At 42.5% G+C, this 27,112-nt stretch overlaps 1 protein-coding gene across 1 annotated transcript; it reads left to right on the top strand.

Moving 5' to 3' along the window:
• The first annotated feature begins 589 nt into the window (after positions 1-589).
• CTPS1 (CTP synthase 1) lies at positions 590-26,316 on the top strand. Its single transcript, XM_030539050.1, has 19 exons — positions 590-695; positions 1,753-1,930; positions 2,834-3,004; positions 4,001-4,101; positions 5,148-5,264; positions 7,147-7,230; positions 7,484-7,564; positions 9,592-9,743; positions 13,778-13,910; positions 15,296-15,384; positions 16,769-16,863; positions 17,816-17,878; positions 18,495-18,538; positions 19,599-19,695; positions 21,034-21,089; positions 21,180-21,276; positions 22,115-22,259; positions 23,081-23,171; positions 24,865-26,316. Exons 2-18 carry the CDS (start codon positions 1,765-1,767, stop codon positions 23,163-23,165), a joined length of 1,776 nt encoding a protein of 591 aa, XP_030394910.1. The 5' UTR covers positions 590-695; positions 1,753-1,764; the 3' UTR covers positions 23,166-23,171; positions 24,865-26,316.
• The last annotated feature ends 796 nt before the right edge of the window (positions 26,317-27,112 follow it).

The raw sequence follows: 27,112 nt of genomic DNA, 5'->3' as shown, positions 1-27,112 counted from the left end.
AGTTCTCCTGTGAAATGCCAGCTGTGCAAACCCTTCCGTGGCTGGATCATTCTTGTGTTTTTATTTTAAGTACAAATAAATATGTCTAAGGAATTTAAAAGTCTGTAATTAGTAATTTGATATGTCGGGTGGCGCCTTTTTTGATGTGTTCGCTCGCCCGATGTTAGAACCTGGCTATGCCACTGAGCTAGGTCAGTGCAGGGCTCACAGCCTTGCCCTGAACACAGGGCACTGGGCACCTGAGACAATGCTAACTGAAGCCCATGGCAAGCGGCCCAGAGCCCAGGCTCTGAGGGAACCGAAGGGGGCCATGTTCCCGGCCTGGTGGCTGCGGTGGGGGCACCACAGCCAGAGCAGGGCAGAGGCCGGCAGGGGGCAGGCGAGTGCAGCCACAGGCTCCGCAGCGGGGCAGGCAGCTGGCCATGGCCCGAGCTGGCAGCCAGACCCAGCTCTCACTGCCCCCCCCAGGGCCCAGCCCGGGCTCCCCGACAGTCACTGGCCCCGCCCCCTCCAGGCCCCGCCCCCTCGCCGAGAGCTTCCCCGGCAGTGAGGAGCGCGGCCGATTCTGAAGCGGTGGAGCTCATTGCGCAGGCGCGTCTTCTCAGCGAGCCGCGTGCGCTCGCTTCACTTCCAAGCCGGCTCGAGCCTGCGCGCACACCTGCCTCGCGCCGCCGCCGCTGGGCCCAGCGGGCACGGTGAGAGCGAGGCGCAGGACGGGACCATGGCGGCAGCTGGCAGGGAGAACGTGCGGGCGGGCGGGACCATGCCACTAGGCGGGGGGTGCGGACGGGGGGTCGGGCCCGGCCCGGCCCGGCGGGGTGCGGCCCCGGGCGATGAGGTGTCTCTTGGAGGGCGGCAGGGGGTCCCTCAGGCACTGACAGCTCCGGGCCGGGGGAGGGCGCGCGGGCTGCGGCCCAGCTGGGGGCGAGGCTAAGACAGGGCCCGCCCTAAGGTGTGTTGGCGGCGTGGCGGGCGCTGGGGAGGGGAGGGGTGTCTCGTTGCCCCAGTGGCCATGACTTCCCCCCCCCCCCCGACCCCGCTGGGTGCTAGCCCGGCCCCCTCGGCAGAGTGCCTGGGTCTCTGGATTGCCAGCTCCCCGGGGGCAGAGGGTCACTGTACAGCGCCTAGCACAATGGGTTCTGCCCGCGGTAATGCAGCAGGGCACGTGCCAGAGGGCTAGACACAGCTGCAGGGATGGTGCTTTGACATTGCAGCGCCCCAGGATCTGCGGTCCCCTAGTCTCCTTAATCCTCCCAGGCATAAGAGCCTCTGTTCCAGCCCCAGCTGCAGTGTCTGCACAGCAAGATTAGGTGCGCTAGCCTGAGCCCTGCAACCCCCGGCTGGCAAGCTCCTTCCCAGATGCAGTGTAGATATCAGGCGCTGCCTAATTTCCTCAACCATTTAAATATGGACTCTGTTGCTCTTTTACTCTGCTCCTGTAGTATGGCGGGGGACTTCACTTAACTGGAGCAGCACGACTTCCATGACACACAGCATTTGGTAGTGAAGCATACAGTTTGAAAAGGACTAGACATAGCTTATTGATAGTCCAGTAGATGTCAGTGCCCCCTTCTGTTTGTGAATACTTGCTTTGAACATATTCACAGAGCAGAGATTTTAATCTTCCTATACTTTTCTTATTGTTCCACAGATATTTTCAGAGAACGTTCTTCTTTCGGTTTGGCCATATGTTTTTGTCCACTTAAATTGAGAGAGATCTTGCTGTCTAACAAAGAATATTTTCTTTTCTAGGTCCTTAGACAAATGAAGTACATTCTAGTCACAGGTGGTGTCATCTCAGGGATTGGGAAAGGGATCATTGCAAGCAGCATTGGGACGATCCTGAAATCATGTGGGTTACACGTCACTTCCATTAAAATTGACCCATATATTAATATTGATGCAGGGACCTTCTCTCCTTATGAGCATGGTAAGCTGAACTCTGCATTCATAAAAATCCTCTAATTTAATTTTTTATGGTCCTAGGCTTTTGTGGGGAGTGGGGACATATTCTGATATAAACAATTTATTCTGTAACTCTTACACCTTCTCCAGCATGAAGGTTTGAAATTAGCAAAGGCTCATTCCCATGCATCAGTGATTTCAGGTGAAAGTTGTGTATTGTCAGGTAGCTCCTTTTTGTTGCAGTTGTAGGACCTGACTACTTGCCTAGTGGGGGCCCAAACCTTTTTATCTGCATAAGAAGGAAATAAAAAACTGTTTTTGAGTGAGAGGGAAAAGAGAAAGATGAATAGCTAGAGAAAGTGGATAAGACAATGTTGGTGAGGATTTGTGATCTTTAAACAAACATCTCTTAGAAAGGTGTACTGAGGACTGTTTGCCTCTAAAGGAAATCTTCTTCTATATTTTCTTTAAAGCCTTTGTAATGTGCAGGTTCACCCTGAGAGTATATAGAACAAATATTAATACTAGTTATTTCCATTAAAAAATAACTATGCTGAACTTGTAAATATTTCCTTACAGATGTATTTGATTGATGTTAAGGGTTAGAATACATTTCAGTGAAAGTCTGGTCTCAGGGGCTTTACTTCAGTTTTATGTCCTCATAAATAAGCTCAGAATCTTGTCTGTTATACACAGGCTGTGCAGTGATTTATTCTTTAACACGTTAATCCTATTCCACTTTCTAATCTATGAGGTATTTATTTTTATTAACTATTCTTTTAAAAATATTTAATTGTATAAAATAAACTATTTCATCAAAAAGCTGTCTTGTTACACTGGACTCTTTCAGATGCCTCAGAAAAACAACTTGCTTGCATGTACTTTGTCTAGCTGACTCTCTGTTTTTCCATCTTACCATTTGCTGCAGGAGAGGTGTTTGTGCTGGATGATGGAGGGGAGGTAGACCTGGATTTGGGCAATTATGAACGCTTCCTTGATATCCGTCTCACCAAGGACAATAATCTGACCACTGGGAAAATCTATCAATACGTCATCAACAAGGAGAGGAAGGGAGATTACCTGGGCAAAACTGTCCAAGGTGATGCAATGCTTCGCTTTACCTTCTGTAGATATAAACCTAAATCTGCCCCTTTCTTGAGTATTTCTTCATCTCTCTCCTCTCATCTGAGTTACAGAGAGGACACTGAATAGTTCTTTGGACTGGTCTACACTTGAAAGTTGTACTGCAATACCTATAGCAGTCAGTGGTGTACCAGTATAACTATATTGGTTAAAATGTCACAAGTCCTAGTGTGGGTGCAGTTACACTGGTATAGCAGTGCCTTATACTAGCATAGTATTGGTCTGTGCCAATATGGAAGTAGCTATACCAAAATGAAACACCGTTATAGTGATATAACTGCCCACATTAGTGGTGTTGCTTTAACTGTATCACTGTAGTTAAAGCAGGACAACTTTCTAGTATAAACAAACCCAAAGTGTCAATCTAATATCTTGGGACCATCATGGCTACAACTGCACAGCATACAAATAATCTCATTTTCAGGCCAGTATCTTGTGGATCATGGACATCTTGTGGCTGATTTAAGGTGGGCCACTGCTTTTTTATAACTCATTAAATAATACGGTAGGACACAGTCTAGTAACATTTAAAGCTGCCTTCCTGCTCTTGTGATTCAGAATGGAAGCTGCATTCTCTGTGAACTGAGTTACGCTCTTTTTTTTTTTAAACATGTCATCTTTGTCTGCTTGCGTAAAACTCCTTTCACAGACAGTTTTAAAATAACGAAACTCTTCGCGCTCTGCATATAATGCAGTTTGTATTAGAGGCTTTCAGCTGAAAAACATCACGCTCAGTTGTCTGAGATGTGGAGTGGGACTACATCTCCTCATCTGAAAGGTCATGGCTAGGAATTACCACTTTTTAAAAGGAATGCTTTGATTAAAAAGACACATCAACATTAGATGTGAATGAGAAGCAATGGCCAGTTAATCTCAATTTGCTACACAATGAGTTTTAGACTGCAGTTTATGTAGACTGTGGTTTTAACCTTTGTCCCTATTTCTCTTCTAGTTGTCCCCCACATCACAGATGCTATCCAGGAGTGGGTAATGAGGCAGGCACGAATTCCTGTGGATGAAGATGGCATTGAACCCCAAGTGTGTGTGATTGAGGTTTGTAGCATTTCCCTCCTTAGTCTTGATTCTCATGCAGAGTAAATTGAACTGTGCACTGGCAGTTAAACCTTGTAGAGAATGGGTTGGTTTGTTTTTTTGTTAATTTTTTTTTCATCTTATTGATTGGGACAATTCAAAAAGAACAAACCCCATTTTGTGTGCATGTCAGTGTGGTGTTCTGGCAGGGAGAAGTGGTGGTACTTTGGATTTCTTGTTTCCTAGGGCATTGGAGCTCAATTTCAGCACAGAGTTAATATGCCTGGACTCCAGGGTAATAAGGCATGTGAATCAAATGTCCTTGCATATCAATCCCTAGAGCAGGGGTCGGCAACCTTTCAGAAGTGGTGTGCCGAGTCTTTGTTTAATCACTCTTATTTAAGGTTTGGCGTGCCAGTAATACATTAATGTTTTAGAAGGTCTCTTTCTATAAGTGTATAATATATAACTAAATTATTGTATTTAAAGTAAATAAGGTTTTTAATTTTAAATTAAGCTTCTTAAAAATTTTAAATTAAAATGCAGAGCCCCTCAGACTGGTGGCCAGGACCCGGAAAGCGTGAGTGCCACTGAAAATCAGCTCGCGTGTCTCCTTCGGCACATGTGCTATAGGTTGCCTACCCCTGCCCTAGGGCAGCATTGGCCTTGTGGGAAGCTGCTTTTCTTCTGCAATCCAAACTGTCATAAGAAGAGGTGTTAAGGGGTTAAAATAATGGTTGGATAGAAGGAAGAGTGTGGAGTCCCAAGGACCCTCTGTTGGCCAGCTTGGCTTACACTGCATGTGGCCACGTACAGTTGTCTGAGAGGAACAGAAAAATGCCATGGAACACATCATCCAATACCCATCATCTCATTAAAGGAAACCATATGCCCAGCAAAAATCCTGCTGCTGTTTCTTCTGAGAGTCCACACAATGACAATGATTTTGGCTGTGCAGTAGGCTGTTTTCCTTTTTTTCTTAAACCAAGTGAAGAGACCAGAAATATACTGGGCAGTATCAGTTATGAGAAGTTTGATGCTATTTTAAATGATCTTCTTTTGTTTAGCTTGGTGGAACAGTGGGAGATATAGAAAGCATGCCCTTCATCGAGGCTTTCCGCCAGTTCCAGTTCAAAGCTAAAAGAGAGAACTTCTGTAATATTCATGTCAGTCTAGTTCCCCAGGTAAGTCCATGAAAAGCTGTGATGGCCAAGGATTTCTTTTATAATTAGGGTTTATTTTATAAATTGTTTAGAGATATTGTATAGATACACATATACTGAAAGATATCTATGTAGTGTGTGTTTGTAGTGCAAACCATAAGTGTGTACGTAAGGAAAGAATTCAGAACATGTGGAGATGTAGCCTACAATACCTTCACAACTAGCCTACAATACCTATATCCTCCCAAAGGATACTGTTGCATGCCTAGCAAATAATTGGGAATTTCAGCAAATGTGAAGTTCTGTATTTCTTGCACAATTTTGGAATATTTATTTCTGTTGTCTTTCATAACTGAGTGCACTCTGGGAGTCTAGTGTCCCATTTCCTGCATGTTGAGCAGCCATTTACACTTCTGTAAAGTGATTGTAAAATGCTATCAATCAGAGTAGATACCATTTTAACCCAATTTGTGCTGGTATAGACTACATAAGGTGCAACGGAACAGAGAATTGAGTTCTATGTTTATTAGTACCCTTTTAACAGCCTCTCTTAACGCAGAATCTATAAGACGACATGTAATCTCAGACTTACAAAATAAATCAGATAACTTCTCAAACTTTAAAACAGTAATTTCCAGGATATTCTCTCAGGCAGTCCCTGAAGTGTTGTGGTTTTTTTTTTGTTTGAGTGGTTTTAGTTACAAAGTTACATTCTGATGTAATGTACATTTTAAATTTGATTAAACTGTCTCCCTCAGTAAGAGGGTTTTAATTGACACTGTAACCTTGCGTAGACTCTCAGATTTGAGTGTCCTTTAATTCATGATGATCTGACAGAGAAGTTTCCTGGGGACCATAGCAGCTTTAAAAAGGAATCTAAAGTTAGCTAAGAAAAGCTATTCTGAGACTGTGCAGAAGCTGAAATCATTGATGCAGATGAGAATCAAATAAACAAGGCAAAATGTTATTAGACTCTGTACAAAAGAAAAGCTAAATCAATGTATGTCAAATGGATAAGGAAATAAATTGTGGGTGCTACACATGAAGATTAAAAGCTAAATTAAAACCTAGTCAAGTCACTAGTAATTGTTTTATAATCTGCACAACATAATCCCAAAGCAAGTTGGTGGTGCAGATATCTGCACAAATTCCCCTGCTTTGAAGTTGCTGTACAATCCTCTTAACTCTGAAACTTTTAACAGTGACAGTTAATGTTGACGCTAATTATTTCACTGGTGAGACAAGGTGGGTGAGATCTTTTACTGGACCAACGTCTATTGCTGAGAGAAACAAGCTTTCGAGCTTAAACAGAAGAAGCTCTGTGTAACCTCAAAAGCTTGTCTCTCTCTCACCAACAGAAGTTGGTCCAGTAAAAGAGAGTACCTCACCCACCTTGTCTCTACTATATCCTGGGACCAACACTGCTACAATACCACTGTATATTTCACTAGTGATCATTTTAGCAGAAACATCTACCTGATGTGATTATCCAGCATTATTGGATATAGATGAGGTACAGCAGGCCAGCTAATCTGCTAAATGTTCCTGGGGGTGGGGAACAACTAACTCAGGCTCCCTTCTCTCACTTTTCCCCACTCCACTCTAAGAGTAAAATGTTATTCACATACAGGGAGCATGCACAGGTATAGGTACCTTGAGCTTCTATCCAGCTAAAGTCTTCATGTTTTCCCTCCTCCCTTCCCCAATACCCTGCAGTCTCTCTGGGTCTGTGTGTGATTAAATTGGCGGTGAAATGAGGGAAAGACTATCATAAATTCAGGGTTCCTGACTCATAATTAAAACAATATGATGCATAGGGCCTGAAGGCTTGAATGACTGTTGAACTCATATGCACATCTAGACATTAGTTCAATAATATATTTTGGTCTTCTTTGACTGCTAGCCAAGTTCTACAGGGGAGCAGAAAACAAAACCTACCCAGAATAGTGTTCGTGAACTCAGAGGACTTGGTCTCTCACCAGACTTGGTAAGTTTTGCTGTATTACATTCATTTGGAAAGTGTGGGGCTGCATCCTTCAGCAACCTTTCCTGATCTAAATTGGACTTGAGATGATAGAATGCGGCTGTATACCAGTGGTGGTATAGAAGTAATAAACTATAATAACAAATAATCCAAGATAGGAACTTGGCATAGAAATTGTTTTTAGTAACCGGTCAGATTAATACCTGAGTGCTGCTGTTCTGCTTCACAACCTTGATATCGCTGCTTTCTCTGCTAGATTGTGTGCAGATGCTCCACTCCGCTGGACACCTCCGTAAAGGAGAAGATCTCTATGTTCTGTCATGTAGAACCAGAACAGGTACAAAATGCTGTACTTTCTCCATTTCTCTATAACCAGTATTTCTGCCATTTGTCAGATGCTAAGGGCAGCATTTTGTTTGGTGCCTAGAGCTCCTCTGTGTTAGCTCTGCATTTTTTATAGCCTAAAAATCTACATGTTTGTCCTCTCTCCAGTTCTTAAGTACGTGTCTCTCATTTGTCAATTCCTCTCTGTGTAAGCCTGATACCTGGCTGAACAGGCAGAAGTACACTAGGTACAATAAACCTACAATTATTAAATGGGATTGCACAGATTTCTCTTGTTTCCCAATGGCTATTCTTGAGACCTGTTAACCTTCCAAATTCCGTCTGCATTTAGGGAAGACTATGCACTGTCCCATGTAATGGGATTTGTGAGTGTGTTTTGCACACTGCTCCTTGTACAAATATGCTGTCTAATGGTCATACTTGGGCATTGCTCCTATCTGCCTGTTCACATTAGTGACAGATTGCACAAGAAGAGATTATCCAGGGAAATTTAATGCTATCTGCAACACATTTATTTTTCACTCCAAAGTGTGATGTCTTTCATGTACAAGAAAATCCTTGTTAAATGATCGGCAGTCATTATTGTCAGTAGATAAATCATTGAGTATGAACAAAAGATGAAGCTAGACCAGTAAGTGTTTTGTAGACTAAAAGAGAGAACTCTTTAAAGTGTCACTTTATGAAATCCTCATGGGGAACCATATTTGTGTCTCAAGTGTTCCAGATTAAGCTAGCTCACTTTAAAAATAGTTTTCTAAATTCTAGCACTGCAAAATCAGGCTGAGTCTTACTGGTTCAGGCATTGTCCCCAGTTCTGCATTTGGATCTTGGCTAAAAATTCTGTTGCTGTGTAAACTAGAATAAAATCTAGCTGCAGGGCAGATAGAAGTAAAATGTATTGAATTTTCAGTAAAGTGACTAGGTGCCATTTTCTTTCATACTCTCCTTTTGAACCATAATCACACTTTAATGCTAAATGCTATTTACTATATAAGGAGAAATAATTGCTGCTTAATTCTTTCTGTGGAGAACTGAATTAGCTTCCATTTGAATCCAGGAGGAAGCAGGACTTTTAAAGTTGGAATGGCACGTTTTGTGAGATTTTACGTGTAGTCTTATTCCCAGTGGACAGGTGTCACAAGTCAAATCCCTTCCCTGGAAACACGAAGAGTTGAATGGACTAGAGATATTGACATAACCCCCCTTCTCAGCCCTATGGAATGGTTTGGCTAGTCTTAAATTAACTGTTTTTTAGAACATTTTTTGTAAATTTAGTTGTGGTGAAAGTTGTCAAATTCTCTTGACAACAGTACAAGCTTCTCTGAGCCCTGCATACATGCCTCAGTCTTGGTCTGGAGAGATCAATTATTACTGGTTTATATTATAGTAGTACCTAGAGGCACCAGTCAGAAAATGGCTCAATTGTACTGGGCACTGCACAATCCTAAAATAAGTCCCTACCCCAAAACGCTTGTGATATCAGTTCAAGACCAGATGCAGTTGTGCAAAACAAACAGGGAGCATGGGAGGGCGTTCAACCTCTATGGCCCATTCAGTCAGTGATCTCTCTACTGAAAGAGCCAAGGATGAGGACAGCCAAGTTGTGTTGGGTGTTCTGTAAAGTGCACACTTAGTGACTGGGAACTGGCTTACAATGTCAAGTATTATTTTAAAGAGTAGATCTTACCTTATGATAGTCTTAAGATTTCTGTTTCCCTGTGCATTCAACTGGAAACTGGATTTGCTCATTCCTACTTCATACCATTAGTTGCACATTTCATGAGGCACCATCAGCAAACTCTAGCTGCTATGGCTAGACCATTCATTTAGGAAGAATGTTCTGATAAGCTGTTTGAATTCAAAATCAGTTTTTGTTCATTTTGAGTAACTGTTAAATGATCACGCAGTTGTCTTCTGGAGGCAGAAGGAAGTAGTAGTGTCCAGTTGTCTGATGTTCTGCTAGGATCATTTGTAGATACATATGGATATGTTTTAATGACCCTCACTTTTTATGAACAGGTCATTTGTGTTCATGATGTCTCTTCCATCTACCGGGTTCCTCTATTACTAGAGGAGCAGGGAGTTGTTGATTACTTCCGCCACAGGCTTGACCTTCCCATCGAGAAGCAGCCCAGGAGGATGCTCATGAAGTGGAAGGAGATGGCTGACAGGTGGGCTCCTCCGAGGATAGTTTGTAATAGGATCGTGCCCTGGCTTTCGCTGGTCAGCTGGGGAATGGCTCCCCAGAAGGCCTGTGTTGTTTCAAATTCCCCCAAAACACCATGTCTGTTTTCACAACAATAAATTTTATTTTTAGATAGTTAACTATTAAAAACAACAACAACGCAGAGAACTAAGATACTGTTGGGCAGTTTATTTACTGAGTTCCTTAGAGCTGTATCCTCTGCCTGTAATCTGGTACTACTTCAAAACATGTCTAAAATAATGTAAAGGGGAACAGGAATGTGTGCTTTAGGATTTTTCCTTTTTATTCTGAACAGGCCAGCCTTACTATAACTTACTGATGTATGTTTAGGAATCATCGGAGGCATTTCAACAACATCATCATCATTATTTCTGTATTTCACTTCTAATCCAGCAAAGCAGCTGTCTCTTGGTGTGTCTTCTGCCTTGGACTCCCTGGCACATATTGGTACCCCTGTGGAGAGCAGGGTAACACACATCCCACCATTAGGGAAATGATGAAATCAGAGTTTAGTCAACATTCAGGCATGTACTGAAGCTTTCAACATTTTATGTTCCATGAGGTATAAGTAGGGCCCTACCAAATTCACAGTCCATTTTGGTCAATTTCATGGTCATACAATTTTAAAAATCATAAATTTCATGATTTCAATTATTTAAATCTGAAATTTCACGGTGTTGTAATTTTAGTGGTCCTGACCCATAAAGGAGTTACGGGGGGGTGGTCGCAAGGTCATTGTAGGGGAACTTGGGGTACTTCTGTCCTTCTGTGCTGCTGCTGGTGGTGGCACTGCCTTCATAGCTGGGCATCTGGAGAGCAGCGGTTGCTGGCCAGGAGCCCAGCTCCGAAGGCAGAGCTGCCACCAGCAGCAGTGCAGAAGTAAGGATGGCATGGTATGGTATTGCCACCCTTACTTCTGCGCTGCTGCTGGCAGGGTGGTGCCTTCAGAGCTGGGTGCCTGGCCAACAGCCACCACTCTCCAGACACCCAGCTCTGAAGGCAGCACAGAAGTAAGGATGGCAATACTGCAACCCCCCAAAATAACTTTGTGACCCCCTGCAACTCCCTTTTGGGTCAGGACCCACAATTTGAAAAAACGCTGGTCTCCCCTATGAAATCTATATAGTATAGGGTAAAAACACATAAAAGACCAGACTTCACAGGGGGAGACCAGATTATATGGTGTGTGATGCTTTTTCATGACCATGAATTTGGTAGGGCCTAGGTATAAGAAAATGGTAAGTTTCAGAAACTTGTAAAGGAACAATCCTTGATTCACCTTTACCATACAGACTCATCCCTGCTTCATTGCAGCTAATAGAGGCCACTGATACAATCTGTTTTGCATGTGTCTGGGTGAGAAATGAGTGATCCTGCAGAACTACTTTGTAAAGCTAGTGGAGAAAAACAGCGAAACGAACTCAAATTTTCATGGGTGTATTTAAGATTCAGCAGCTTCTAGTACGGTAGTTGAGGGTAATCATAAAAATGTAGGATTGGAAGGAACCTCGAGAGGTCATCTAGTCCACTCCCCGGCACTGCGGCAGGGCAAAGTATCATCTAAACCAATCTGACAGGTGTTTCTCTTACTTTGTGCTTTAAAACCTCCAGTGACAGAGACTCCACAACCTCCCTAGGTAATCTAGTCTAGTGCTTAACTACCCTGACAGTTAGGAAGCTTTTTCCTAACTTAAATCTCTCTTGCTGCAATTTTAAGCTTGTTGCTTGTTGTCCTGTCCTCACCAAATAAGGAGAACAACTTTTCACCTTCCTCTTTATAGCAGCCTTTGAAGTACTTGAAGACTGTTAGCATGTCCTCCCCTCCTCCCCCAGTCTTCTCTTCTCCAGACTAAACAAACCCGTTTTTTTTCAGTATTTCTTCATAGGTCATGTTTTCTAGACCTTTAGTCACTTTTGTTGCTCTCTGAACTTTTTCCAATTTGTCCATATCATTCCCAAAGTGTGGTGCCCAGAACTGGACACAGTGCTGCACCTGAGATCATATCAATGCTGAGTAGAGTGGAAAAATTACTGCTTGTGTGTTGCTTACAACACTCCTGCTAATACATCCCAGAATGATGTGTTCTTCTTTTGCAACAGTATATTACATTGTTGACTCATATTTAGTTTGGGATCCACTATAACCGCCAGATCCTTTTCTGCATTACTCCTTCCTATATAGTCATTTTCCATTTTGTAGTTGTGCAATTGATTATTCCTTTCTAAGTGGAATACTTTACATTTGTCCATATTGAATTTCATCTGATTTATTTCAGACCCCATTTCTCCAGTTTGTCAATATCGTATTGAATTCTAATCCTATCTTCCAAAGCACTTGCAGTCCCCTCCCAGCTTGGTATCATCTGCAGACTTTATAAGTACACTCTCTATGCCATTATCTAAATCTCTGATGAAGATATTGAATAGAACTGGACCCAGGATAGACCCCTGTGAGACTTCACTCCATGTGCCCTTCTAGTTTGATGTGAACCACTGATAATTACTCTCTCAATATGGTTTTCCAGGAGTGGTGCACACACTTTATATTAGGTTCATCTAGGCTATATTCCCCTAGTTTGCTTATGAAAAAGCCATGTGAAAGAATATCAAAAGCCTTAAAGTCAAGGTATATCACATCTACTGCTGCTTCCTGTCCAAGTGGCTTGCTACCCTGACAAAGAATTGCATATCAAATCAACCTAATGTTTTATTCTTGACAAATCCATGTTGACAGTTATTTATCACCTTAATGTTTTCTAGGTGGTTTCAAATTGATCATTTGATTATTTGCTCCATTATCTTTCTGGATACTGAATTTAAGCTGACCGTCTGTAATTCCTTGGGTTGTCAGTGTTCCCATTTTCATAGATCAGTACTATATTTGCCCTTTTCCAGTCCTCTGGGATCTTTCCTGTCCTCCTTGGGTTCTCAAAGATAATTGCTAATGACTCAGATCTCTTCAGCTCCTTTAGTATTCTAATGCTCTAGAATTCTAATATGTTCTAATCACCTGGATGGTGAAAACTAAATTAAATATGACTGTGCTACATAAATATGCTTACAAAGGCAAAGCAAATTATACATAGTGGTGTTCTGGATACTAATGTGACTAGTGATGTATGTTTAGTGCACTGACAGTTTATTGCAGCATTGTACCAAAGTTGGGCTGCCTTTCAGTATTCCCTTTACTATGTATGGGTGTTGCTGTTAAAGGCGAAACAGAAAGGCGTTTGAATGTCCAGAATGGAAGGATTGGAGGGATTCAGATTGACAAGAGTTGTGCTCTCCAAGTTTACAATAACTCGGGTCAGTATTTTCAGAGCAGGGTGCCTGAAGTTAGGCACTTGCAGGCATATTTTGGAACCTCAGTAAGTGGCCCAATTTCAGAAGTGCTGAGTACCTGCATCTTTCGTTGACTTCACTGAGAGTGTGAATGATCAGGATCAGGCCCAGAGAGTCCCGTGGCATTCCAGATCCTGCGAACAAGAATGTAACATCTTGCGCTGCCAGGCTGTTGAAATCTGCACTCCTATGGGATTTAGAAGTCTTCTTTTCCCTCAGCCATTGGAATGGACTGAGTTAAAATTCACAGAGGACAGTACTGTGCAAGATAAACAAAACTGACTATGCTTTCCTCTGACTTGTATTTAATAAATTTAATACCTATTTTGGATGTAGTACAACTAAGCTCATCAAAAACAAAGCAAAACAAAACTAAAACCTACCAAAATAATTGGAAATAAAGGTAAGAAATTACCTGTTCTCCCAAACCATTCTTCTCTGTGGCTACTTAGCAGAATTTTTCTTTCCTCTATCAAATAGTGGAAGTCCCCAGATTACTGTCATTCATTCAGAATAACAACTGTTTAAAGGCCAGACTTTTTAAAAGTAGTCAGCTATCAGGCCAGCTCCCATTAGGACAGATTTTAAAAAGTGCTCAGTACCCATCAATTCCCATTAACAATGAACAAGCCTTGTATTTTGGTCTTGTGTTTCTAGATATGATCGTTTGCTAGAGACGTGCTCCATTGCACTTGTTGGCAAATACACCAAGTTCTCAGATTCCTATGCTTCTGTCATCAAAGCTTTGGAACACTCTGCACTGGCCATCAACCACAAACTTGAGATAAAGGTATGCTCTCTCTTTTCCCCTTCCCAGCTGGAGTAGTATTTGTGTCTTAACTAGATTGTTCTTGCTTACCATTGTGCACACATCTAGAATACACCTCACAGTTTTAAGAATGATTCAGCAGACGGGAATATTATAACTCATTCCCCTTGGATTACAGCGTCCAGACATATGTTACATGCATACAACTTAATAGCAAACCACCTCCCGCTTTCAGAACAGGATCTATATAATACATGTGCACTGTCTGGTTTTTTTAGGTGTTCAGTGTTGAGCCTGAGTGGTGGTGTTGGGAAGGCCAGCGTTCGTTTTGAATTTCCTCTAGCCCTTACTATAACCAATTCTTTGTAGGGTAGTCTGACTAACTTGGTGGCACTGTCAGGCTTCATGGTACTCTGCCCTAGTATTCCACTGTGATCTTGACACCAGCTGGAAACTGACTGTCTCTGTAAGCCTCTTGGAACACATCTGAGCTTCATGAACAGTCTTGCAGTACTGAAATGTCTGCCATCTTTCATCTGAAACTTTAAAGAAAAAATTCTTTAAACCATGTTGCCTCTAAATATGAAGTAGTATCCAGGAGGTGTGTAGCACCACTGTTTGTAATAGGACTAGTGAAGTATGTCTTGTGCACTGGCACTTAATGCCTGTTGTACAAAATGCTGGGCTGCCTTCCATCATTTCTCTTCTCTGATTATTGATAGGATTTGCTTGTAACAGTAGTCGGTGATTGAGGACTCTCCGGCTTATGGGCACAGGATTCTAAGTGCTGCAGGGGACTTCTGCACGTAGGCATTACACAGGGGCTTAAAGAGCTATTTAAGAGAGAGAAGAGAAAAGTGAAACTCCCTGAAGTCAGGAGATGCTACAGATAAGAGTGCCTGCAGAACTGTAACTCTTTTTCATATGTGCCATCATAATACAGTCTAATTGTTCTCCTGGATGCCTGCCACGTTCAGTGTGCAAATTGAACATGCTGTTAAGGAGACTGTTTGTTTGAATTTTTTATCCTTATTGTTGTGTGGCTCTGTGGCTCATATGTTGCATACAGTCTAAAACCTATGGACCTCAGCCTTACTTAGTACTCAGGCCTTATCAGTCACCATCCAACCTGATCAGTGAGGTAGAGAGACCTCCTGAAAGCGGGGTGTCTGTACATGTAACTAAAGGCTGTAGTGATTATGAACAAGAAGCTATATTGCCTAGCAGGTGGAAAATCAGACCAAGCAAACCACTAGTAAATGTGCAATAAGAAACAATCCTGTGTTGGCAGGGAGGGAGTCTCATACATTTAGAGTCAATGAAAACTAAACAGCAGGATTTGGTATCAGGGGAGGGGGTCTTGTGCCAGTCTCTCTCATTGTGATTATTCCTGGATTTCTTCCTAGTATATTGATTCTGCAGACTTGGAACCAGCTACTCTACAAGAAGAACCAGTCCGATACCACGAGGCCTGGCAGAAACTCTGTAGTGCTGAGTAAGCAGTTCATAACCATAGGCCTTTCCTCAAAGAGGATCTGACTTCCCTTGGTATTGCTGACATTTTCGAAGTGCTTGTACTCAGGGACACTGTGCACTGAGAGAGCCCCTGACCTGCAGAGTTTACAATATAATTTTGCATAATTGTAACAAACAAATTGGGGAGGGAGGGACAGCAATAGCAATGTGATTACACAGACTAGCTATGTGTACAACTGGCTGGTTCTGAGGAGGAGAAGGAGAAAGGGTGCGGGGCAGCATGAGGCATGGGAAGGGCCACTGGGGAAAAAGTGGGATGAGGAAGGGTGAAGATTGAAGGGATGGCCAAAGCTGAGAGAAAGAGGAGGGCACAAATGTGAGATCAGTGGTTTTGTTTTGTTTTGTTTTTTTGTAGGAAAGAGGGACGTTGGGGGAGGAAGGGAGAGACTAGGTTTCAGGGAAGGGGGGTGGTGTGAGCCATGTGAGCAGTGGCGGGTCATGACTAGTGATCAGTTATTTAGGGAAGCAGATATCCACTTCCTGCCATTGGTCAGTAATACAAAGAATCACCTGCAGAATCCTTGTATTTTTTGTGATTGCAGTTGGGACATGTTGTGCTACAGTTTAGTTGATTTGTCTCTAAGCAATAGACTGATTAACAGATATTTGTTGCGGAACACATATGCTATTCTACATATGTGGTCCTGCTCTTTCTGATCATGTGAAGAGCAGCAGTAATAACAACACCTAGCACTTACACTGCACACTTCATCTGTAGCTCTTAAATGAGATTGCTGTCCCCATTTTACAGATGGGGAAACTGAGTATTGAGCAGGGAAATGACTTTTCCAACAGCACCTACTTAGGCCAGTAGCAGAGCTGGAAACAGAACCTATATTTTCTTTTTAAGTTCCAGTCCAGTGCTCAGTCTACTAGGCCACACTGCCTCTTGTGTTACAGCCCATATTATGTTTGTCTGTCCAAAGAGATTTATTACATAGAAACTAGACATTTTTTTTATAAATGTTGCTCTGACAAGTGTTTGCCTACAAAATCCTTCAGCTCTCGCAGAGACATCTTAAAATTGTGAGACAGGACTGGAAGGGACCTGTTGGGTCAACAAGTCCAGTCCCCTGCTGTCATAGGCAATCTTGTCATTTAATCCCATTCATCAGATTATTTTAGTACAGATATTCCTTGTCATTTATAAGCACCTTAAGGCTTTTCACTACTGTGCATGCAGTTATATTCAAAGAAATCTTGGTAGTAAAATGAATTGGTCAGGTCTTTTAACTCCAAGGTCTTAAAGCAGAAGAGCTGCAATACTTGTTTGGAGGGTATGGAAAACTGCAAGTCTCGTGTAGCTGGATCTTTTTTTTTCTTTTTCCCCTTCCCTTGTACAGTGGAGTCCTGGTTCCAGGTGGGTTTGGCGTTCGAGGAACAGAAGGGAAAATTCAAGCTATTTCCTGGGCAAGAAAACAGAAGAAGCCCTTGTTAGGTGAGAAATAGAACGTATCCAACAGTATGAAGCAAGGAACCAACAGGTGTACATTCAAAATTTGAATCCCACCCTAGTTCTGTGATAAGAGACCTCTCTATTGTGGATCAGTCAAGCTTTAGACTGTTAATGTGCTAATGCTTTCTTAACCCCATAGTGTCTCTTGATGCAGGTGTTTTGTATATTATACTATAGCTAATGACTAACACTTAAAACTAACAGAGCACCAAGGCAGCATTTAAAATGTTTAATATTCCCGAGGAAACCTGAATTTCTTCTGGGTATGGTTGATTGTAATAATTTCCACCATGATTTTATTCTTGGAATGCATGCATATAATGAGAAAAGATAAGGGAAACTAACAGTATGGCACTCAATATTGTTCTTGATTCACAACTGTGTGTGAAAATATATATAATTTTTTTAAACTACTGTGTTCTGACTCCATATACCAAAGAAAGATACCTTACTCTCCAGTGCAGCCCTGGCATATAAATGACTGCTGCCAGTGTCTGTCAAGAAGTTGTTAATATCTGTATTAAGGTAGCACATAGGGCCCAAAATGAGATGGGGACCCCATTGTGTTGGGCTTTACACTTAGCTGTCTGGGCAGAGACTCTTACTTACAATTGAATTAGACCATATGGACGAGTAGTTTAAGAGAGGAAATATTATCCCCATTTTACAGATGGGCAGCTGAGACCCAGGGAGCAATTGAATTGTCCAAAGGCTCACAGGTATTCTGAGACAGAGGAGGAAATGGATCCCAGGTCTGAGTCCCAGTCAGTGCCGTAGCCACAAGACATGCTTCCTCTATAAATCAGTATATTTCTGTGTGTTGTAGACTTCTATGCAGGTGCCAAAGTGCAGAGCTTCGCATTACTGCATGATCTGGGAGACCCTCACAGTTCACTACCGGCTGTCATTTTCATACTCTCCGCTCTTTCTACAGGAGTTTGCTTGGGGATGCAGCTTGCAGTTGTGGAGTTTGCGCGCAGTGTTCTCGGCTGGGAAGGTAATTGCAGTGATAACTAACTTTCTGAGTTCTGTTATTAATGGATTAATTGGGATGATGGCTGTAGCTACTCCCCATTCTTGGTGGGTAGGAGATGGCTTTTGGGGAAAAATCTGTCTCCAAGAACCAGTCTTAAAGGAAAACTGTACCCACTTTGCTCAGTCCATCAAGCTAGAAGCTAACCAGATACTTGTCACCATAGATACAAATATACTAGAAAATATTGTAATCCAGTTTCAAGTCTGCTTGCTAATTAGAATTAAAATGTGAAACAAAAGGTTCAGTTTCCAGAAAATAAGCGTTTCTTTTCCTGATGCTTAAGGCAAATTGGAAACTGGTTTACTGTATTTCATAATGGTCTCCCACACTGCTTATGTCACAAATGATTTTGCTGTCCTCAGGAAGATGGCAACTTCTACCTAGACTCAGAAGGAATTATCTAAGATGACTAATAAATACATCTGGGCTTGTTTGGTGTCTGAGACAGATTCTGCTCTCACAAGTGGTCCCTGCATAAGTTGGTACTGCTCACGAGTATGGGAGTGGGATTCATTTCTATCTTCCTCATGTTCAGTGTGTGACTTCTTGCTTCTAATCTAAGAATGTCATTTTACAGATGCCAATTCTACAGAATTTGACCCCAAAACTACTCATCCAGTGGTGAGTATAGTGTGATTCAAGTTTGATTTGTTCTGAACCCACTTCAAAGCTGGAAGTGTTCTCTGTGCATAGATAAAGCCAAACAAACTTGTACTGAAATATCTGAAATTGGAATTTGCATCTCTTGATGTCTGTGTTATTGAGCACTTTTATTTTGGAAATAAATGTCCTTGTTTGGTTTACCTTAAGTCAATTTGTCATTTTGACAGCGGGTTCACATGCTGTAGAATATACAGACACTGAGGGTTTTTTTCCATCTATGCATTTTTATAAAACAAAGAACTTACTCCTGAGAGTTTAAAGGGCAGTTTTGAGCATGGATGACTTCTACAGAGCAATCAACAAAATGTATAGTGGAATGGTGGATATGATCAAACAGAGAGAAAGTTAGTGGTGACAGTGCCAAATATTAACCTACTCAAACATTAACATTTTCTTCTTGAGCCAACTGAATCTGTCCACTCAGAACTAGGGCTGCAAGTCCATAAAAATCTCAGCTAAGTAACCCAGTCAATAAACTGAAGTATTGGGGTTGTTTGTGACCTCAGCTACAATAATTTACAGTGCTCCTTTCTCTCAGACTCTGGAAAGGAGTATGTTTAAAATATCAAGTTTGTAAGTTTAGCCACCACATAATGATGGTGACTCTGATTTTGCAGTTAGAATCCTGTTACCCTGATTACATTGGGATCTGTACAGATGCAACTATTATGAGACTATCTCTTGAAGAAGTGAGGTTTTTTACCCACAAAAGCTTATGCCCAAATAAATCTGTTAGTCTTTAAGGTGCCACTGGACTCCTTGTTATCTCTTGTACTGAAACTGCCCCAAAATATCACCAAAGCTACTAAATACAATTCTGCGTCTTCATTAAAAGAACACCTCAATTAAATGTCTAATTGTGCTGGGCCCCTGGAGTGGCTGCTTAAGACAGATTTCTGTTTGTCTTTCTTACATTGTCCTATGGATGTTTGCATTTGAATCCTGTTTGGGTGTTTTTTGTTTTTTGTTTTTCTTCTTCCTGTTTGTCACAGTTCACTGTTTCAATAATCTCCCCTAGGTCATAGACATGCCAGAACATAATCCTGGGCAAATGGGTGGGACCATGAGGCTTGGCAAAAGAAGAACCCTCTTCCAAACCAAGAACTCGATCATGAGTATGGGATTTTTTTACTGCTATATCTTCTCGGTCCTTCTAGTGTCTGAAATGATTCATGAGAACACAGTGTGTCGAGTGGGGCAGAAGTGAGATATAGAAAATTAGCCAGATTGTTTAATGCTTTAAAAAAAAAATGGCTAAGACTGCTGTCTGCTAGGCATTCCTTAGACATTCTGTGGTGGAAATGAAACATCAGCCCTTGTACTGTGGAAGAAGTAGGTTCTGGTGGAAACCAGTCACTCTGGGCTAGATCCACAAAGGTCCTTAAGCCATAAGTGTCACTTCAGGTACCACCGAGATACTCAGCTGCTGCCTTATGCTGTAGATGCCTGAATTCCGTATATGCCTACGTTTCTGCTGGTTGGGGCCTTAGCTCATACCTGAGCCCTACCACCATTCTCAGGCAAGGCACTCCTCGCCTATTTCGCCTGTGGGACCTGATCCAGTAGGTGTGCTCAGAACACATTTTTTGGGGCGTGGGGGCGGAAACACATGTCTCTGTCCCATGGTACTGAAATAGCCCAGTGGCTCACCTGGGATGTGGAAGACCCAGGTTTGAATTCCTACTTTGCCTGATTTGCAACAGGGACTGCAACCTGACTCTCCCACATCCCCAGGAGGTGCTCTAACCACCAGACTACAGAATCCATTTCTCACCTTCTCTCTCTCTCAGGTCTGATTATATATTTAATTATTTATACAAAATGGAACAACTTCAGCAGGGGAGACTGAGAGAGACTCTCACCGAATAGCCTGGTGGCTAGGACAGTCACCTGGAATGTGAGAGATCTGGGTTCAAGTCTTTGCTCCAAAACCAGCAGAGTGGGGATTTGAAAACAGGTGTCTCAGATCACAGGTGAGTGTGCTAATCCCTCAGCTGTTGGCAGCAATGGGGTGTCTGACCTGGCCAAGTGCCTGACTCCAGGATTTGAATACTGAGTGAAGACAGGTAACTGACTACCTCTGAAGGTGGGGCTTAGACCCTGCTCCTCCTCAGAGTTTCTGTTGGCTAATTTAGGCAGCCCTCTTTTCAGCTTGCTGGTCTCTGAGAATCCCTTTCATGGGTGCCTAGGCTCCGCAGAGTTAGGTACCTAATTCAGGTCTGTAAATCCCACTGGGTGGCAGGATGCCTAGGAGTTAATGCTGACTAATGCTCTATTGCAATGCTGCAGTGCAGATTGCATGATTTGTGGATACATAGGAGGAAGATGGTGGGGAAATAGGCTGGGGTTATAAAGTAATTGGTTAAAGAGGAGTAGAAACATCATTAAGTGGAGTTTACCATGACTTTGGATGTAATTAAGGAGAAGGTAAAAGGTCCTCTCTTTCTGGGCAGGAAAACTGTATGGAGATCATGACTTCTTGGAAGAGAGACACAGACACAGATTTGAGGTATCAGTTGGTGTGTTCTGGGCTTTGTAAGCTTTCTCACTGAAGAGCATGAGCATAAGAGATCATGTGTACTTTGTTGCTTTTCCTCAGGTGAATCCAGAACTGAAATGCTTCTTTGAAGAGCAGGGCCTGAAATTCGTAGGCCAGGATGTGGAAGGAGAGCGAATGGAAGTGGTCGAGTTGGAAGGTGAGCACTTGAATTGGTGTTGGGTGTTGGGAGTTGGGGTGTGTGTGTGTCAGGGCGAGAGTTTTTTGTCTGACATGGCAGCTTCTCTATGGGCTCAGGGCAAGATCTCTATATCTCAAGTCTGTTCCCCAAACAGAGCTATTGAAGTAAAAAATAGTGATGGCTGTTAGGAGTTAGAGGACAGAGAAATACAAAGGACAGAGCAAGGAGGTGACTTCCCAGAGTGCAGAAGAAACCAAAGCTGGGGTTGGAACTCAGAGGTCCTGAGTTTGTCAGCTTGGCCGTGCAGCTCAGATCCTAATGACGTTCTCTAGACCAGCAGTTCTCAACGAGGAGCCTGGGGCTGCAAACAGATTTCAGGGGATTCGCCCAAATAATCCAGAGAGCAGGGCTAGCGTTACTCGTTGGGGCTGAGGGCAGAAAGCCGAATCCCAAGCCCTGCTGCCTAGGACTGAAGATGAAGTCCAAGCCCTTCCACCCCAGGCTGAAGCTGAAGCCTGAGCAACTTAGCTTCATGGGACACCCTGTGGCTTGGGACCCTGGGCAATTATTCTGCTTGCTACTCCCTAATACCGGTCCTGGCTTTTAATCTACTGAAAAACTGTTGTGGCACGGGTGGGCTGTGAAATGTTTATAGCATGTAGGGGGAGCCTCAGAAGGAGAAAGGTTGAGAACATCTGCTCTAGACAGTCTGTCAGCAGCAGATGCCAGCTGTAAGATGTGAGGAGGTTATCCAGAAAGGCCCTCCAACATGAGATGTGGCAGCTTGGTGATCTTCTCAGAGACTCATTATTCAGAATTAACCTAACACGCTCCCTGCTTTTCTCTCTTCTCTTAGAGCATCCATTTTTTGTTGGTGTTCAGTATCACCCAGAGTTCCTATCCAGACCCATAAAGCCGTCACCCCCGTACTTTGGCCTCCTGCTGGCCTCTGCAGGGAGGCTCACACATTATCTACAGAAGGGCTGCAGGCTCTCACCTAGGTAGGTTTGAAATAGTATCCTAGTTCAGTGCCCAACTTTCCATAGTACAGAGCACTCTAATGGGCCATGGCTGACTCTGTAACACTAAGGCTGGGGACTCCATGACCTGACAGGAATGGGGATCCCAGCATATCTAGCACAAAGTCATCAAGTGCATACTTCCAACACTCCTTCTTTCATCTCCTTCATCTTGGGCTAACCTGTGCTTTGAAGACTCTGGCCTACATGGGGGGCTGTGGAGTCATTCTGCCCAACACAACCTTGAAGGTTTTACCTTTTAAGGGGATCAGACCCTTGCAAAGAACAAGGGGTATGCATAGACCCTAAATTTAAACCATGTCATTGTGATTTAGCCTCATTCCCATAGAAACTGCAGACTTTAGTCTTACCATGCTTTGTTTGACACGTGTCCTACTGGGTTTTGCATGTCTCTCTTGGGAGAAATTCTTAACTTTTCATGCAGGGTTCAGGTTTCAAAAAAGTCTGTTCAGAAGTAAATAAAGGCCAAGCTCCCTGATATTCTGGTTGTGTAGTGCCTGGGGAGAAGCTGTGGTGGCTGCTGGAGGTCAGCCAGGCCACTGATGGCTGTTCCACAAAATTAAGCAAGAAAAACCATTGAATGGAATGATACCTGCCTTTAAAGACAAGAGCAGCAGAGTGTCATCTAGAATCTGCGACCTGCTACGCTTACAGCCAGCTCCCTCTAACTCATGATGTGCAGACTGATCTCTAAAGGGTCTGTGCTCACTATAAAACAACAAAGTCCTGTGGTGTAATCTCTGCTAGAGCTTCCCTTTCCTAAAGCTGTCTGACTTCTACAGGGACACCTACAGCGATAGAAGTGGCAGCAGCTCGCCTGACTCAGAGATCACAGAACTGAGGTTCCCATCAGTAAATCATGACTAATTCCTGGTAATGTTAAAACATGACGTCAGTCTCTTTCCTCCTTTATCTGTTCATTCCTTCCCTCCTGACATCTCATCTCTTCAAATCAGTCTGGAAAATACTGGCATGACATGAGTCAGCTTGCATGGCTCATGCATATATGCCAGAGGCATTCTGAGTGATCATGGTATTTTTGTGTCTGGAAATACTGTTGCTAGTTCTGATCCCCTTTCTTAGCAAAGTGGGCATGCAGCAAAGTACAAAAAGGTGTATGAGTTTGGTTTTTTCTTTAAATAACAAATGTACTGTGCATTCTTGAAATAAGAGACTCTTAATGAATTACTAGATTTAATTCTATAGAACTATGATCTGAAACGTTAGACCAAGTAGAGAGGGAAGCTGAGGATTTAAAAAGCTGCTGTTTTGATAAGGAAACCTTAGGAAAAAAATGTGGTGTAGAAACATTTCAAAAGGAAGGAAAAAAAGCCCTGTAATTAGCGTTCTTAGGCTGTGATCACATGTATTTATCTATAGGCTCATCTGTCTGATTGCCCCTTATTTAAAGGCAGATAAGGTGTCTATCACTCTTTCAGCTGTTGTTCTGACTACAGGTTCCTATGTCAAAACAATGAACCAGAATTTCAGAGGTGCTGAGCTCCCACAACTCAGATAGCTGCAGATGCAGGGCACTTGTGAAATCGGGTTTATTGTCATTACTAAAACCCCCGGTGTTTTCATTTAAAATGTCCTAAAATTCAAGCTTCTGGAGTTGGTGTCTGAACATGGTGTAGTTAGTTTCTCCATTGCTCCCAGCTCTGACTTTCTACCTATCCTGTAGGTGTACTTGGTATTTTTCTAATCAATTAAGCAGAATTTGTGCACATACGTGTAGTATTTTCAAGAATGAGAGAAGATTTTTGTTCACAGCCATAGGATCAGGATAGTTATTTTCCTCCTGTCATTTCAAAGGAACTGCAGTGTAAAAGTGAAGAGTGTCAGAAAATTACCAGATCAATGTGCGTAGGTCTCCCTAAAAAGGTTGTTGATGGCACTTGGAACAAATACTCTTGAAAACACTTCTCCCTCCATAAAGTTTTCTTGGTACCTTGAGTCACTAAAGTATCTGAGAAAGCCTGTGATATTACGGATACTGCGGATCGCATTGAGACATCTGGTGCTTGCGATGCCACGTTCTAGGAGATCATCAATGGAAATACAAAGACTTCCCAGAGGCCGTTGTACTTATTTCCCTCACAGCCTGGTTAGTGGGGACATTAGCACATAAATCTGAGTTTAACTCAGTTGTCATTTTTTGCTTTAATAACTGGCCCAGGGAATCAGGATTTCGCTTCTTGGGATAAGATGTGATACTGCTTAGCCAAAGGGAGCAGGTATCCTGACTTTATTCTTCAGCTCTGCAGTGTTTGTTTTCTAGTTTACTTTAGTGCTGTCTTATATAACAAGCTTGCTTTCAAAGGGGTAGATGATGCATTTCTTTTTTTAAATTGTCATAATTCCCCCTATAAGCTAGCAGGCATAATTATTCTGGGGAAGAGGAGCCTAGTGAGGTAGGTACTACATGTTGTACTCCTATAAGGGTGGGAGGTGCAAGTACACTGACTGTCACACGACTGCAGGTGGAGCTGAATCTACTGTGTACTTCAAATCTGGTGCTCTTGTTCTTCAATAATTCCTACTCTTGCCCTTTCTCTTTGTCCAGGTGGATTTTCACTAGAAGAGGAGCAGAGTCTTGTTAGACTTTCTAGACTTCTTACAGCAATAGCCTGAACGCTGTCAGCTATGGGCTTTCTTAAGTTATGTTTTTATAATTTTATGACAAAACCTTGTCACTTTTTATTTTCTGAATTTTCACTGTCTTTTGTTGAGTGTTCCCCTCTGTCGATCCTTGTAACTCCCCGAGGAGCATTCGCCACGGCGCATGCCGCTCTGGGCCTTCTCTGCAGCTATGACCATCTCTGAGAATCAGAGCAGAAACTCAGGAAGGCTAGATGCTGGAACAGGCTCTAGTTTCACTGGAGAATCCAGTCGCACATGCTGCTTAATGCATGGTAATACTAGCGTGAGTTTGTGTCTCAGATGCTTGGTATTTGGGCTGTTTTCTCCAAGCACCACATTGTCATAGAGTTGAACTTTTTGCAGAAGGTCAAATTTTTGGGGCTTTCTTTGCTCAGCTCAAGAGCTGAGCTAGGAAAGGTGGGATGTCAGTTTATTGTGCTTTATGCAGCCTATCTTTTTAAAACTACTATTTAAAACTCTTTGGCACTGGTGGTTTTTGTGCTTTCAGTGCTAGCAGTGAATTTATGACCAGGAAAAACTGGTTCCTGGAACAGAAGAGTTAATCTGTTCATGAACGTGATCAACTCTGATCCTAACTGTGACATGTCACTCTGCAGGGATGTAATTAACTTGAGATCATGTAAAAATGCCACAATGTCAGGAAGCCCCATCTTTACCTGAATGAGGCATAACTTTCAGCCCTTTAATGCCAGCATTTTCTGGTGCTGCTTCTTGGGCTGGGAAATCTTAACTCCTTGCATCAAGGGGATGGTATAGAAAAGAACAAGATGAACTGTTTTCAGGTGCTGCCTTTAAAAGCTCTCATTGCTATTCACCTTGGATTGAAAAGTTCAGGGTGCTATATTTTTATTAACACTTTAAAGGGAAACTTTCCCTTGCCTCTTTGTCATGTCCATCTTCCTGAAGGCACTAAAAAGTGCCATTGTCCTAAAAGTTGGGCTTAGCAACTTGCCTACAGTATTATTTGGCTTAGTCCTTAAATGTGTACTGCCCACTAGTGATATTCTCAAAATTGCCAGAGATGAGGATGGGGTGGGTGATATGGGGTGATTCCTTTCTGTTCTGCCTTTTTGCCACACTGTGAGAAACAAAGTTTGGTCTTCAGCAAGTTAGAAGAAAGGAAGCTAGTTTCTTTATTGTATTGTGTCATATGTCCTAAATCCTCTTCAGTTCATTAAAGTTTGGGCAAAGCTGTGCCTGTGTCTTGCCTGATTGAGTATTAACCCTTACATTGTCTGACTCTCAAACTTATTCAAAACTCTATTCTAACAGTGTGAAAACTCTTCTTAATACTGGGTCCTCATGACACTCGCAGGCCTCCAGGCTTTGTTCCTAAATAAACATTTTAAGAAATCTCCATTGTAAAGTTGCATCTTATTGAGGGGAATTTTGGTAAGAATTCCTGGAGTGGTTTATATATGCCATTACTATTATAGGACAGTTGGTGTGTGTGTATATATATACACACACACACAAATATATATATAAAAATAAAATCTGGTATCTATATATTGAAATAGACGTGCTGTAAAGTGACTAATTCTTTAGTATTGTGATCTCACTTTCAGTGTGTTATTTTCCTTTCTAATATTATTATTGGTTGAACAATTAAACTTTTGGTCATAAAATGTCTAGTAGATACCTCAGAGCCTACCATGGTTTTTTTCTGGATTTCAGGATAAAGGCCCAACGCAGTGTGGGGTGTAATATTTAAGTAACTCCTTCTCCACATAGCCTCAAATATGTTGGATTAGTTAGCAAGGGCAAGCACCCTTTTCTATGCTGGATGTATGTGGTACTAAAATGCTCCTAGTGCAGCCTTACTGCTACCATGATAATAGTGCACTTGAATTGAAGTTCTGCATCATCAGCAGGTCCCAAATACTGGAATCAACACTTCTCTGTCCTTTTTTAATTTTCCCTATCTTTGCCTTTATTCTTCTTCCCATTGCATGGCCAGTCTCATCTACCTCAGCCTGGCTTATCTTTGTGCTGCAGCCCTTGAGTGCTGAGAACCTAACTCTGGTCCCAGTTCAAATCAACAGGAGTTGTCACTGGAATCAGGGACTAGGGCCTGGTTCTCAGGACAATGGGCTTTTCCTGATGAGGGTTGGACTTTTCTGGTCAGTTTCCCTTTTTAGTAGACTCCA

This window comes from Gopherus evgoodei, chromosome 20, assembly GCF_007399415.2.
Source record: "Gopherus evgoodei ecotype Sinaloan lineage chromosome 20, rGopEvg1_v1.p, whole genome shotgun sequence".
Taxonomy (NCBI): Eukaryota; Metazoa; Chordata; order Testudines; family Testudinidae; genus Gopherus; species Gopherus evgoodei.
This window is presented reverse-complemented; position numbering and strand designations above follow the sequence as displayed.